The 15644-nt window shown below is 45.9% G+C and overlaps 1 protein-coding gene across 6 annotated transcripts in view; it reads left to right on the forward strand.

The window, feature by feature from the left end:
• Window positions 1-15644, forward strand: part of ATG10 (autophagy related 10) — a 418616-nt gene that overhangs the window by 293712 nt on the left and 109260 nt on the right. For all 6 annotated transcript variants that reach the window (XM_063963934.1, XM_063963933.1, XM_063963935.1 and 3 more), the window contains exon 5: window positions 7832-7929. In XM_063963934.1, the coding sequence (XP_063820004.1) occupies window positions 7832-7929 (98 nt within the window). The remainder of the gene's footprint in view (window positions 1-7831; window positions 7930-15644) is intronic.

The raw sequence follows: 15644 nt of genomic DNA on the forward strand, positions 1-15644 counted from the left end.
TGACAGAGATTACCGGAGCAATATCTCTATCTTCAGGCCCAAGAGACCATTCCCTAAAATCAAGTAACAAGCAAGCCTTAGGACGTTTTATTAACTGTAGGTTAAATACTGTGTTGAGATAAGCGACCACCTTATACCAAAACTTAGATATTTTCCGGCAAGACCACATATTGTGGTACAAGGTGGCATTCTGCGCAGTACATTTGATGCAACAGCCAGTGTCGTCTGGGACCATGTGTGCCCTCTGATTAGGTGCTATATATGCCCTTTGGAGCGTTTTCAAGTGTACCTCTTGCAAAGAGGCAGAATATAAGGACCTAAAAATGGGTAAAATGTTATCTAATAATTCAGCGCTCGATCCCATATTGGGGATATCTCTGGACCATGAGGACAGCGCGGGTTCCCAGAGCTGGTCTCTATATGAGACCCTAAAGGTGTTTCTGAAATAATTGAGATGGTAAGGACAATCTTTCGTGAGCACCATTAGGGTGCGCAGCGGGTCTGTGGTAGCCTCAAAAATCATAGGATGAGACTGGGATTGAGCAAAATGCCTAGCCTGTAGGTACATAAAAAATTCCCGGTGAGATATACCAAACTTTATCTGGATGTCAGAGAAAGAAAGCACTGCGTTGCCTCCTGGGTCATATATGTCTCTAATAGCTGCGATCCCCTTTTCTCTCCAACTCAAAAAATGTGTGTTATCAAGGCCAGGAAGGAAACATGGGTTACCCCAGAACGTAGTGTGAAGAGAGGTGTCAGGTTTTCTCTGTGCTTTAGTGTGAGTGGCCTGCCATGCTCGATATGTATGCCAAAACAAAATATTCTGTTTTATCCCAGATGGGAGGCGGGAGTTTGGGGTGTGTAAGAGTGCAGCAGGGGAGAAAGGGTGAAATACGGCCAGTTCAAGTGTCAGGTTCGTAAATACTGATCTGCCCCAAAGCCAGTCTGTGATATACCTGTACATTGCTGCTCTACTAAATAGGACTGGATCCGGGATTCCCATACCTCCCTCTTCACGTAATAGCTGCAATCTAGCGTAGGGGACTCTTGGTCGTTTTCCGGCCCATAGAAATCTAGTGAAACATTGCTTAAGGAAAAGGACATCTTTCTCAACGAGGGCAATAGGGAGCATAAGCAGGAAATAAGCAATCTTGGGAAATATCACAGATTTAATAACCTCTGCACGACCCATAAGAGATAAGGGCAGGGACGCCCAGTCAGTAAGTATTTTAGACACCTTGGACAAAATAGGACCAAAATTAATCGCATATAGATCCGGGAGAGAAGTAGGGATCTGAACTCCTAAATATTTAAGACTATCTCGGGTAACTGGGAATCGGGACAGGACCGGGTGTGATGGAAAGAGGGAGGAGTCCCCTGAAAGGAGGAGGAGCTCGGATTTGGATATATTAATCTTGTATCCCGCAAAAGAACCAAATTGTTCAATCAGGGAGACAATCGCAGGGATGGACGTATCAGGATGGGAAATAAATAGCAGCATGTCGTCGGCATACAGTGATAATTTTACCGTGGTGTCCATGATTTTTAGATTTTTATGCCTGCAAATTCTGGAGAGTTTCTCAGGGAAACAGCTAAGGGTTCTAAAGCTAAGGCAAATAATAAAGGTGACAAGGGGCAGCCCTGTCGTGTGCCACTCTGGATAAGGAAAGGGGAAGAGAGAATACTATTCCCCAAAACTTGAGTGGAGGGAGATTCATATAGACGGGAAATAAGAGAGACAAAGTCCTCAGGTGCACCAAAGCGATGGAGCGTTTCATACAGATGGTCCCAGGTAACCAGGTCGAACGCCTTTTCGGCATCAATGGATAATAATACATTAGTATCCGTGGGTTTGGAAAGCTGAAAGGCCTGCATAACAGTCAAGACCTTTCGGATATTGCTCACTGATTGCCGACCCCAGACAAATCCAGTCTGGTCCGTATGCACTATGTCAGGGACTATGAATTTGAGTCTATTTGAGAGGATTTTAGTGAATAATTTGTAATCCGTGTTTAAAAGGGAGATCGGACGATAAGAGCTGGGAGACTCAGGATCCCGGCCAGGCTTCGGGATAACCTTTATGACGGCTGAATTAAAATATTGGGGCAAGGAAGCACCCTGCATAAAAGAATTAAATAAGACAGAAAGAGGTTCGCTCAGTCTAGTAGATAGAATTTTATAGTAGTCATTGGCGAAACCGTCAGGACCCGGAGTCTTCCCAGTCCTCAGTCCACCTATTGCTAGAGAAACTTCCTCAGTGGTGATAGGTGCAAGAAGAGAGGTACAGTGCGACTCTGACATTTGAGGCAGATCAGTAGAAGACCAAAAGCTAGACTTGTGTGTCTGGTTGATAATAGGACGTGCATACAGAGTGGAATAAAAAGACTGTAGCACCTCAGCAATCTCGGCCGAGGTCCGTACTCTATCTCCACCTTGGGTGAGCAGAGAGTGAATGACCACTTTAGGGTGTCTGCCCTTTAATAAACGTGATAACAGTTTGCCAGACTTGTTGCCATATCTGTAAATGCTACAGTCTCTTGAAAATGAATATTTCGCTTCCAATTGAGAAAGGAGGGTATCGAACAGTGTTTTTTGTGTAAGGTACCGTTCTCTAGTAGAAGGGGAGGGGGAGGACTTAAATTCCTGGAAAGCGAGAGTGAGAGCCGCCTGGGCTTCCAAATATTGTGAATTTAAATCTAAATCCCTTTTTTTACTATAGGAAATAATGTGTCCCCGGATAACTGATTTTGACGCCTGCCAGAAAAGAGCAGGATCGTCGCTCAGAGTTTCTCCATTGTGTATATGATAATCCAGCCACGCTGCATCTAATGAGGAGCGGAATTTTAGAGAGCCACTTAAATGAGAGGGGAAGTGCCAGGAGCGGAATGGGGATTTTTCTGAGAGGAGCATCAATTTCATCCAGCATAGAGCATGATCTGAAATACAGATATTCTCAATTTTTGAGTCAGCCACTTTTGAGAAAAGGGATTCAGATAACAGCAGATAATCAATCCTCGAGAACGTGTGGTGCGCAGCTGAGAGACATGTAAACTCCCTTTCTAATGGATAGCATGCGCGCCACACATCCACTAAGGACAGCTGCGAGCAAATATAGGGGATACCAATACGCGGTAACGAGGGGGGAGTGCGGGGGGGAGGGGATTTATCCATGGTTGAAGAAGAATATATATTAAAATCTCCACCCAGTATTATGGGAATTTCAGAGTAACTTAGTAGCTTAGTGACCATGTTCGTATAGAATTGCCTAGAGTACTGATTAGGGGCATAAATATTACAAAGTAGGAACCTGGATGCATACAATGTGACATCTGCCAATACATACCTACCCTGAGTGTCATCTATAATAGCTTGGACAGAGATAGGGACCGTGTGTCGTGCTAATATAATCACTCCTCTAGCCTTAGAAGAGAAGGAGGAAGAGGCTACCACAGACCAACCCATAGTGTTCAGTTTTACCACCTCATTTGGCATAAGGTGAGATTCCTGAATGAAAACAACATCCATGCCCACCTTCCGAAGATAGAGCAAAATCTTTCTGCGTTTAGCTGGGGAGTTGATCCCTCCCACATTCCCTCCCACATTCCACGTGCCTACACTCAGACTAGCCATGCATCAAATGACCTGGGAGAACCTGAAAACATGCACAGTAACCATAATATCTACAGCCGTCGAGAAACAAATACCAAACATACCGGGGTGGACACATAAGGAAAAGAAGGGGAGGGGGAGAAGAAAAGAAGAACAAAAACATAGAAAACACACAGAATATAACATTAAAATTGTGAAAGAAAGTCCTGCTAAGGACGATCATAACTTCAGAAAACAAGAACAACCGGTTCGAGCAAGCACATAGGCCGTCATAGACCACCACTGAGCCAGCCAGAATTTGATAACCTGAGAAAAAAAGTGAGGGAGGGGGCGCCCTTACCCACCCTCGGCAACATATTATATGAAAATATATCTAAGAAAATTAACCAGAAAATATCAGAGCACACAGAGCATGTTACAGAAAAAGAAAAATGCAGCCTGTCACATAAATAAAAGGATGGAAATATCTCCTCTAAACATATGTAAACATTCTAGAAAGATTGCATTTCCAGGAGAAAACAGCAGATGTATAAGAAAAATCTAAAACATAAAACAAAGTAAAATGGTTCGGCCCATTGTATAAGACCAAATGCTCTTTTGTGGGGAAAAACACCTGCGGCAGCTTCTACCGCAATAATTAAATTATATTAGATTGGCGGGCATCGCCAGAAACAGAGAAGTCCAGGAGCAATACTCAGCCATCCCTCTCCTGGGTGTCGTCCACCTGAGATGAGTCGTCATCTGCCTGGGAGGCCTCGGAAACATAAGCCTCTGCATCTGCAAGGTTTGTAAAGTCTCGAAAAGAATTTCCATCAAACAGACGTAGTCTTGCAGGGAAGAGCAGAGCAAATTTTTTATTCGCCTTTACCAAACGAGAGCAAAGGGGGGTAAATTCTCGACGGGCCCGGGAAACCTCCGCGGAGTAGTCCTGGAAAATGGCCAAACGAGCTGCCTCCCATTGTAAATTTCTATGCTTCCTGGATGCCGACCATATTGCCTCCTTATGGAGAAAGTTCAGACATTTAAATATGACCACACGTGGTCTGCTATTAGGTGCAGAACGTGGGGGACCCAGTCTGTGGGCTCTCTCAATAACTAAGCCGGTGCATTCATCTTGGATATGCAGTAAATCAAGGAGGGACGTTTGCAAAAACAGAGTCAAATCAGGACCTTTCAGTGACTCAGGGAGCCCCAGTACCCGAAGATTCGATCTCCTCGATCTATTTTCAAGATCATCAACCTTGTTCAGCAGTTGAAAGTGAGATTTCTGGAGCTCATCATATCTGTGCTTAAGATCCCCAACATCCTGAAAAGTCTCCCCCAGCCTTTGTTCATTTGTAAGAACAGTCTTGGTGAGCTGCTTGATTTGGGATTTTAGATCTTTTACTGCCTGCTGCATTTTAACAGCATGTGCATCCATGATAGGCTCCATGGCATCCCTAACAGTTCTTACTACATCAGCATAAGTCACTGGAGAGACAGGGGTACAGTCAGGCTCACCTGAGGGAGAAGTGTGTGTTGCAGAAGCCTGTTTGGTGCTGTTTGTGAGTTAGAAGCGGCGGCCATCTTGGATTCTCCCGGCCGTTTTTCAGACCTCGATCTTTGGACTTTAGGGGGCATAGGGGAGGACAGAAATCTCTCCATCCAGTTCTCTACTCCTTCCCACTGGTATTGTGCGACCGACGCCGAGAAAAGCCGCGAATTGGAGGCGCTGTGTGCTCCGGTTGCCGAGGGTGCAGGAGAGCTGCAGCAATCAGCTTCTCCTCACATGGGCGCCGGCATCCCCACTCTACTTAAGGCTAGAAAGGAGGTAACGGCGAAGCATTATCACCGTATTTGGAGAAAATATGTGTCTTGGTGTGAATCCAAGAAGGCTCCTACGGAAGAATTTCAGCTGGGTCGGTTCCTCCATTTTTTGCAAGCGGGTGTGAGTGTGGGCCTGAAGTTAGGCTCCATTAAAGTGCAGGTTTCGGCATTATCAATTTTCTTTCAAAGGGAGTTGGCTTCGCTTCCAGAAGTACAGACCTTCGTGAAAGGCGTGCTGCACATCCAACCTCCGTTTGTGCCCCCAGTGGCACCATAGGACCTTAACGTGGTGTTACAGTTCCTTACGTCACATTGGTTTGAACCTTTACAAAAGGTTGATTTGAAATTTCTCACTTGGAAGGTGGTCATGCTATTGGCCTTGGCATCCGCAAGGCGGGTGTCCGAATTGGCGGCTTTGTTTCACAAAAGCCCCTATCTGATTTTTCATGAGGATAGAGCGGAGTTGAGAACTCGTCAACAATTTCTACCGAAGGTGGTTTCTTCGTTTCACATGAACCAACCTATTGTGGTGCCTGTGGCTACTGAAGCCTTGGCTGATTCAAAGTCCCTTGATGTGGTCAAAGCTTTGAAAATTTATGTAGCCAGAACGACTCGGGTGAGGAAAACAGAGGCTCTGTTTGTCCTGTATGCGGCCAACAAGGTTGGCGCTCCTGCTTCTAACCAGACTATTGCACGCTGGATCTGTAATACGATTCAGCAAGCTCATTCTACGGCTGGATTGCCGTTACCGAAATCGGTGAAGGCCCATTCCACTAGGAAGGTGGGCTCATCCTGGGCGGCTGCCCGGGGGCGTCTCGGCATTACAGCTTTGCCGAGCAGCTACTTGGTCGGGGTCAAACACTTTTGCAAAGTTCTACAAGTTTGATACCCTGGCTGATGAGGACCTCATGTTTGGTCAATCAGTGCTGCAGAGTCATCCGCACTCTCCCGCCCGGTTTGGAGCTTTGGTATAAACCCCATGGTCCTTTTGGAGTCCCCAGCATCCTCTAGGACGAAGGAGAAAATAGGATTTTAATACCTACCAGTAAATCCTTTTCTCTTAGTCCGTAGAGGATGCTGGGCGCCCGTCCCAGGCCCTCATTCCGAGTTGTTCGTTCGTTATTTTTTTTCGCTACGGAGCGGTTAGTCGCAAACTGCGCATGCGTAATGTTCGCAGTGTGCCTGCGCCAAGTAAAATAGCACAAAAGTTTGGTATTTTACTCACGGCCTAACGAAGATTTTTCTTCGTTCTGGTGATCGGAGTGTTATTGACAGGAAGTGGGTGTTTCTGGGCGGAAACTGGCCGTTTTATGGGAGTGTGCGGAAAAACGCTGGCGTTTCTGGGAAAAACGCGGGAGTGTCTGAAGAAACGGGGTAGTGTCTGGGCGAACGCTGGGTGTGTTTGTGACGTCAAACCAGGAACGAAACTGACTGAACTGATCGCAGTGTTAGGAGTAAGTCTCGAGCTACTCAGAAACTGCTAAGAAATTTCTATTCGCAATTCTGCTCATCTTTCGATCGCAATTCTGCTAAGCTAAGATACACTCCAAGAGTGCGGCGGCTTAGCGTGTGCAATGCTGCTAAAAGCAGCTAGCGAGCGAACAACTCGGAATGAGGGCCCCAGTGCGGACTCTATCTGCAGTAATTGTACATAGGTATAGTTTAAGTTACACAAAGGTTGTGTTTGGTAAAGGTCAGGCTGTTGCTGATCGGGTTTGGTTCTCACTGTTAACTGGGTTTAACTGAATGCCATGTTGTACGGTGTGGTGTGGTGTGAGCTGGTATGTATCTCACCCTTAGTTTAACAAAATCCTTTTCCTCGAAATGTCCGTCTCCTCTGGACACAGTTCCAATAACTGAGGTCTGGAGGAGGGGCATAGAGGGAGGAGCCAGTTCACACCCATTCAAAGTCTTTTAGTGTGCCCATGTCTCCTGCGGATCCCTTCTATACCCCATGGTACTTTTGGAGTCCCCAGCATCCTCTACGGACTAAGAGAAAAGGATTTACCGGTAGGTATTAAAATCCTATTTTCGGAATATTTGTATGCAAAAAGGAAAACTTGTGGATAAAAACACATCCAAACACAGAATGCTTTTATGTTACATATACACCTTATACACAGCCTGAAAGTAATTTTATACAATATTTGCAATATTTTTGTGCATGAAACAAAGTTTGTGCACACCAAACCATCAGAAAGCAAAGATGTCACTATCTCAGTGGCACTCCAAAAATTCTATATTTTGGAATCTTTCTCTCCAAATATATATACTGTATAAAAGTGACATGAATATGTCCTGTTTATTGAATTTTCAGTTGTGTAACATATTTATCAGAGTGTATGGTTGTCATTTGGTTGTTATTTCCATGGTGAGGGCTTCGTCAAATGAATTGTTCCTCTTGTTTGATACATAGATGGAAGACCCCTGACGCTGGAGGAAATATGGGATAGGGTTCACGACTGCTTTAAACCCCGGCTGTTACATGGACCATGGGAGACCATAACTCAGAAAGTAAGGCTAAACTTTTTTCTATCTATCCAATTAGACAATAGTATTGCAATCCAATATGTGGTCAGTTTGTTGACTGTACCTGACCTTCCCATATAAAGAACTGTTCAGTCAGACATTAACGCAAACAGGCAGGTGCCATAGGTGTGTACATGGTTTGTCACAGATAATCATGTATGGATTATAACTCAAGTAACAACAGTGCAACGGAATTCGATAAAGGTTTATTATTATCATTCCCTTGAGAGTCCACGCCCCTTTAGTGACGCCAGCAGAGCTCCTGCGAGGCCACGCCCCTGTCTATGTAGCAGCACCCCCTTTTTGGCCGCACAAAGGGGGGCTCTTAGCCGCACCAGATGTCACCAAACCCCCCCATGCCGTCACTGACTTTAGCCCCTCCATACTGAGGTGAAGATCAGGATACACCTTGTACCTATGAATAGAGCCTGATGTAGATGTTGATAATGGTTTTTTATGGTGGCTTCATTGTACTGGGTGTTTTCTTATGCACATTTTGGGTTGTACTCTGAATGTTCTTTTTCTGCAATATAATACTCCATGCCACAAGACTAGGAAAGTCTTTATTACAGAAATATAATGGGGAATTCATCCTTCATGGAATGACCTCCTCCAGCACCAGATTTCAAGCCAATATAGCATCTGTGAGCTGAACTACTGTAAGATGGAATTTGGAAACGAGATACAGCACTGGCTACTTTGTAACAATTGTGTGACACATTAATGCTGACTTTACCCATCCTGCACGTGCCAGACTTTCAGTACATTGGCCCTCATTCCGAGTTGATCGCTCGCAAGGCGAATTTAGCAGAGTTGCTCAGGCTAAGCCTACGCCTACTGGGAGTGTATCTTAGCTTCTTAAAATTGCGACCGATGTATTCGCAATATTGCGATTACAAACTACTTAGCAGTTTCAGAGTAGGTTCAGACTTACTCGGCATCTGCGATCAGTTCAGTGCTTGTCGTTCCTGGTTTGACGTCATAAACACACCCAGCGTTCGCCCAGACACTCCCCCGTTTCTCCGGCCACTCCTGCGTTTTTTCCGGAAACGGTAGCGTTTTTATCCACACGCCCCGAAAACGCCGTGTTTCCGCCCAGTAACACCCATTTCCTGTCAATCACACTACGATCGCCGGAGCGAGGAAAAAGCCGTGAGTAAAAATACTATCTTCATTGTAAAATTACTTGGCGCAGTCGCAGTGCAATTATTGCGCATGCGTACTAAGCGGAATTTCACTGCGATGCAATGAAAATTACCGAGCGAACGACTCGGAATGAGGGCCATTGCCTGGTATTGGACTGTTCTGATGTAACATGTGGGAGAAAGTTGTTATGAATTAGTCACAGAAAGCACAGAGGAAACTCAGTGTAAATGTATTTAGATTTTATGGACATTTTGTAGGTGAAAATGCACTGATTATTTCTGTTACTATATAATAATAATAATAATTTTTTTATATAGCACTCTTTCTAAGGGGCATAGGCAGAAATTTGTGGGTCTAATAGCAGCACATTTGAAGGGGACTCTGTCCCAATGCTGCTAGAGAGATACCTCTCTGCAGCTGTGTTAATTGTATTCCTCGTATTAGTGCCCTAGTACATTCTCTGAACCATAGTAGTGCCCTAGTTCACATTATGTCACATTGTAGGGCTGTCAGTACACATTATGCAACATAGTACCCCCGATTCACATTTTACAGTGTCCGCAGTTCATATTATGCCACATTACAGTGTCCACAGATCATATTATGCCACATTACAGTGTCTGCAGTTCATATTATGCCACATTACAGTGTCCACAGTTCATATTATGCCACATTACAGTGTCCACAGTATATATTATGCCACATTACAGTGTCTCAGTCCATATTATGTAACATTGTAATACCATCTGGTTCATTTTATACCTCATTACAATGAACAGGATCATGGGCATAACTAGATATATTGCACACCCCAAGGAAAATGTTTGTGAGGGCCCCTGTGTACCACCAGTTGGTGAAAAATATATATAATACCTGTACCTTTGACAGGGAAGGTGGCCCCTCTCAGTTCGGGGCCCCATAGCCGCTGCACTACCCGCACTTAAGCTAGCTACAGAAAGTATGAACGTAATACAGTACAAAAACTATGGACATAATAAAGAGGTTTTGCTTTGCATTAGATACAGATGTATTCTCTTACATCTTTGTTCTGTGCGCTATAAGTTGTGTTACACATAACGCGTGCATGCTATATGACTCTAGCTCTGATCGTCTTTTTTTGCATTTTTCAGAGAAAATGTGTCTTAGACGCAATGTAATGTAATAGGAGGGGCAGCTTCTGCTGATTAAAATGATATGCAGTATGCTTACTGTATATTCTGTGTGTGACTGCGACTGTATTTGCATACAAATTGCTGTTTCATTGTTTTCCTGAATGTGGTATTTTGGATGCACACACAGTTGCAATTACACACAGTATAGGCATGCCGCATATCATTTTAATCAGCAGAAGCTGTTTGTGCGTCATATTGCATTACATTGACTCTTAAGACGCAAAAATGCAAAAAAGACTCTTGGCGCTACAGAGTCCCGATACATCATGGCGCGACTTGAAGGGCTGTTTAGCGTGACTGTAGCAAGGATGTAAGAGGACGCATCTGTACAGAGCCCATGGAGATAATACAATCAGTGGCAGTCATTTTGGGTCATGAGTTCCAGGATTGTTACCCTCGAAGTATAGGCAGCCATTTTCGCCACACTACAGGGGATTACACTGGGCAGAATATGCAATGCTTGGAACTAATGACACATAATGAGAGAGATAGAAAACTTGGTGAGGCCCTTGCAAGGTCATAGGAACCATGCATTTCATTCTGCATAGAGCCCCATGCGAGGCAGCCATGTTGGGCGCACTAATTTAGTTGTAATGTTCAAATAAGTACTACACGGAGATAAGACGAACAAGTATAAAATGAACAGTGAACGAACAGGCTAATCACTACATAAATAATTCAGTGTGTTGCACATCCTTCCCTTGATAGTACCCAGCAAGTCAGCCATCTAGGGCGCACTACGTAGGTCACAGTGGGCAAGTTGAGCAACATATACAGTATACAATTGTAAAGTCACTCTCCTGCGTTGCAAGAGGATGTTGCTTCTGTAGGTCAGTGGCTGAATGGAAGGTGCAGCCCTGAGTATGACACAAGAGGACTGACAGGACCACAGCAGTGACAAAAAAAAAAATACACTTGTATTTCTCTTACGTCCTAGAGGATGCTGGGGACTCCAAAAGGACCATGGGGTATAGACAGGATCCGCAGGAGACATGGGCACACTATAAGACTTTGAATGGGTGTGAACTGGCTCCTCCCTCTATGCCCCTCCTCCAGACCTCAGTTAGACTTTGTGCCCAGGAGTGACTGGACACACACTAGGGGAGCTCTACAGAGTTTCTCTAAAGACTTTATGTAAGGTTTTTTATTTTCATGGAAGACCTGCTGGCTACAGGCTCCCTGCATCGTGGGAGTGAGGGGAGAGAAGTCAGACCTACTTCTTCTTAGTTCAAGGGCTCTGCTTCTTAGGCTACTGGACACCATTAGCTCCAGAGGGTTCGATCACTTGGTTCGCCTAGCTGCTTGTCCCCGGAGTCGCGCCGTCACCACCCTCACAGAAGCCAGAAGACAGAAGCCGGGTGAGTATGAGAAGAACAGTAGGCGTCAGACGGCAGAAGACTTCAGTAACGGAGGTAAGCGCAGCGGCACTCACAGGGTGCAAGGCGCTGGGGGGGAGCGCCCTGGGCAGCAGTTACTGAGGTCTCGTTGGGACTGGCAAAAGAGCAGAGTCGGGCCCCGAACACCGCGTACGATACCCCCGCCAGTCTATAGCAGCGGTCGCGCTGCGCGCCAGTGCTCCCACACACCAACGGTTTTACTTGGGTGCAGGGCGCAGGGGGGGGCGCCCTGGACAGCATTTTGTTTATTGTTTAGGAGGTGTATAGTGTATATACACTATATACGGCCCCCTGCCTGCTCATAGAAGGATAATATAACTGGGCTGAAGCGTGCCGATGAGGGGCGGGACTTAGCCCTCACACACAGTGTTCAGCGCCATTTTCTCACTGTCCCCGCCAAAATATGTGTACAGCACAAACAAGGGGGGGCACATACTTTTAGTGTTATGTTGAGGGATATATAACACTATTTGCTTTTAGAAATGGGCATGTAATCGATGTTGTGTATAGTCTCTGTGTGCTCCCTGTCAGATAAAACCTCTATAGTTCACTTGTGTCGACATGCGTGAGTGTTCTGTCACAAACACCTATGGGGTTCACTGTCGGCATCGCCGACGCCTGTTTTGTACTTGATACAGTAGATGCTGAGTCAACAGGTCGGTAGTGGTATGCTTGTTAAAAGTTAACACTGTAGGGGAGACACAGTAGTATGTGGGTGACCCTGTCGGCACCAACTGTTATTACCGGGTGTAAATTGACATGCTGTAACTAACTTATACCTGTATATGTATTTATATGTATATGTATGGTACCGTTCCATGGGCCTGTAGCTCGAGCACAGACATGGTAATAATTGTGGGGGAGTGATATTAAAATTATATATGTATACTTCCCTCGGACCCCTCGGGGTCACAAGAATGTTATTTTGCCTGGTTACTACTCCCTGCTGTCGACGAATACTAGGTTTTCTGTCGACTATAATGTTTCCTGGTAGATCCACAACTGGGGCATTCAGTACATGGTCATACACATTCAGAACACATTAATGTCACTAGGGACCCGAAGGCTCTGGACAATCCGCTTATATGTATGTTATATATATATATATTTAGGATATGTGTGTATATGTGTATTACAATATGTATATTCATCTTATGATTTATAATGAATGCTGAAGTAAAAGTATTCCTTCTCATGTGCTGGTCGCTCTGTTGATAAAGCTCTAGGTCGGCCGTGACGAGTTGGTCTCACATCCTCTCAAGGAGTCCGAATGTTTGTTTTTTCCCCGCGGCGGATAGAATACTGTGAAAGTCAACTCCTGGTCGACACGGGGCCCTGTCACAAAGGATCGTATACAGGAAGCTAAGTGATATTTTATTTCTATGCTTTGGGCTTATTTGCATTACATGCACATGAGGGAGTGTTTATATTCGGAAAGACATCCGATACAATTATCCTAACGAGATAGAGGATGTTCCTTATGTTGGTTCTTCTCTTTAACATTGCGGCAGGCTGCCGTGCGTATACAGGAGGTGTGGCCGGGGGAATGCTGAGGCTGACTCCGAGAGATACTGGCGTTTTTCCCTGGGACGGTGTACTGCTGTTTGGGGATGCCTCAGTTCAGTCAATCTCGGCGGATACTGCTGGTAAATCTAAGTTCGTGAGTTAGATTCCCTCACAACGGTTGGTGACGCATTCTTTGGTGGGATGCAGTCGCTTTAACTGGTTCGATACCGTTCTTTTCTCTAACGTCCTAAGTGGATGCTGGGGACTCCGTCAGGACCATGGGGAATAGCGGCTCCGCAGGAGACAGGGCACAAAAATAAAGCTTTAGGATTAGGTGGTGTGTACTGGCTCCTCCCCCTATGACCCTCCTCCAAGCCTCAGTTAGGTTTTTGTGCCCGTCCGAGCAGGGTGCAATCTAGGTGGCTCTCCTAAAGAGCTGCTTAGAAAAAGTTTTTAGGTTTTTTATTTTCAGTGAGTCCTGCTGGCAACAGGCTCACTGCATCGAGGGACTTAGGGGAGAGAATTTCAACTCACTTGCGTGCAGGATGGATTGGATTCTTAGGCTACTGGACACCATTAGCTCCAGAGGGAGTCGGAACACAGGTCTCACCCTGGGGTTCGTCCCGGAGCCGCGCCGCCGACCCCCCTTACAGATGCTGAAGATTGAAGGTCCGGAAACAGGCGGCAGAAGGCTCTTCAGTCTTCATGAAGGTAGCGCACAGCACTGCAGCTGTGCGCCATTGTTGTCACACACTTCACACCAAGCGGTCGCGGAGGGTGCAGGGCGCTGCTGGGGGCGCCCTGGGCAGCAATATTTAATACCTTTATGGCAAAAGAATACATCACATATAGCCATTGAGGCTATATATATGTATTTAACCCATGCCAGATATCTAAACTCCGGGAGAAAAGCCCGCCGAAATAGGGGGCGGGGCTTATTCTCCTCAGCACACAGCGCCATTTTCCTGCTCAGCTCCGCTGTGAGGAAGGCTCCCAGGACTCTCCCCTGCACTGCACTACAGAAACAGGGTAAAACAGAGAGGGGGGGCATTTTTTGGCGATATTTTGATATATTTAAGCTGCTATAAGGAACAACACTTATATAAGGTTGTTCCCATATATATTATAGCGCTTGGGTGTGTGCTGGCAAACTCTCCCTCTGTCTCCCCAAAGGGCTAGTGGGGTCCTGTCTTCGATAAGAGCATTCCCTGTGTGTCTGCTGTGTGTCGGTACGTGTGTGTCGACATGTATGAGGACGATGTTGGTGTGGAGGCAGAGCAATTGCCGATAATGGTGATGTCACCCCCCAGGGAGTCGACACCGGAATGGATGGCTTTGTTTATGGAATTACGTGATAATGTCAGCACATTACAAAAATCAGTTGACGACATGAGACGGCGGCAAACCAGTTAGTACCTGCCCAGGCGTCTCAGACACCGTCAGGGGCTGTAAAGCGCCCTTTACCTCAGTCGGTCGACACAGACCCAGACACAGACACTGAATCTAGTGTCGACGGTGATGAAACAAACGTATTTTCAAGTAGGGCCACACGTTATATGATCACGGCAATGAAGGAGGCTTTGCATATCTCTGATACTGCAAGTACCACAAAAAGGGGTATTATGTGGGGGGTGAAAAAACTACCTGTAGTTTTTCCTGAATCAGAGGAATTAAATGATGTATGTGATGAAGCGTGGGTTAACCCAGATAGAAAAGTGCTAATTTCAAAAAAGTTATTAGCATTATACCCTTTCCCGCCAGAGGTTAGGGCGCGCTGGGAAACACCCCCTAGGGTGGATAAGGCGCTCACACGCTTATCAAAACAAGTGGCGTTACCGTCTCCTGATACGGCCGCCCTCAGGGATCCAGCTGATAGGAGACTGGAAACTACCCTAAAAAGTATATACACACATACTGGTGTTATACTGCGACCAGCCATCGCCTCAGCCTGGATGTGCAGTGCTGGGGTCGTCTGGTTGGATTCCCTGACTGAAAATATTGATACCCTGGATAGGGACAGTATTTTATTGACTATAGAGCAATTAAAGGATGCTTTCCTTTATATGCGAGATGCTCAGAGAGATATTTGCACTCTGGCATCGAGAGTAAATGCGATGTCCATATCTGCCAGAAGGAGTTTATGGACGCGACAGTGGTCAGGTGATGCGGATTCCAAACGACATATGGAAGTATTGCCGTATAAAGGGGAGGAATTATTTGGCGTCGGTCTATCGGATCTGGTGGCCACGGCAACTGCCGGAAAATCCACCTTTTTACCTCAGACCCCCTCCCAACAGAAAAAGACACCGTCTTTTCAGCCGCAGTCCTTTCGGTCCTATAAGAACAAGCGGACAAAAGGACAGTCATATCTGCCTCGGGGCAGAGGAAGGGGTAAGAGAGGGCAGCAAGCAGCCCCTGCCCAGGAACAGAAGCCCTCTCAGGGTTCTGCAAAGCCCTCAGCATGACGCTGGGGCCTTAC

The sequence above is a fragment of the Pseudophryne corroboree genome, chromosome 1 (genome assembly GCF_028390025.1).
Source record: "Pseudophryne corroboree isolate aPseCor3 chromosome 1, aPseCor3.hap2, whole genome shotgun sequence".
Classification (NCBI taxonomy): Eukaryota; Metazoa; Chordata; class Amphibia; order Anura; family Myobatrachidae; genus Pseudophryne; species Pseudophryne corroboree.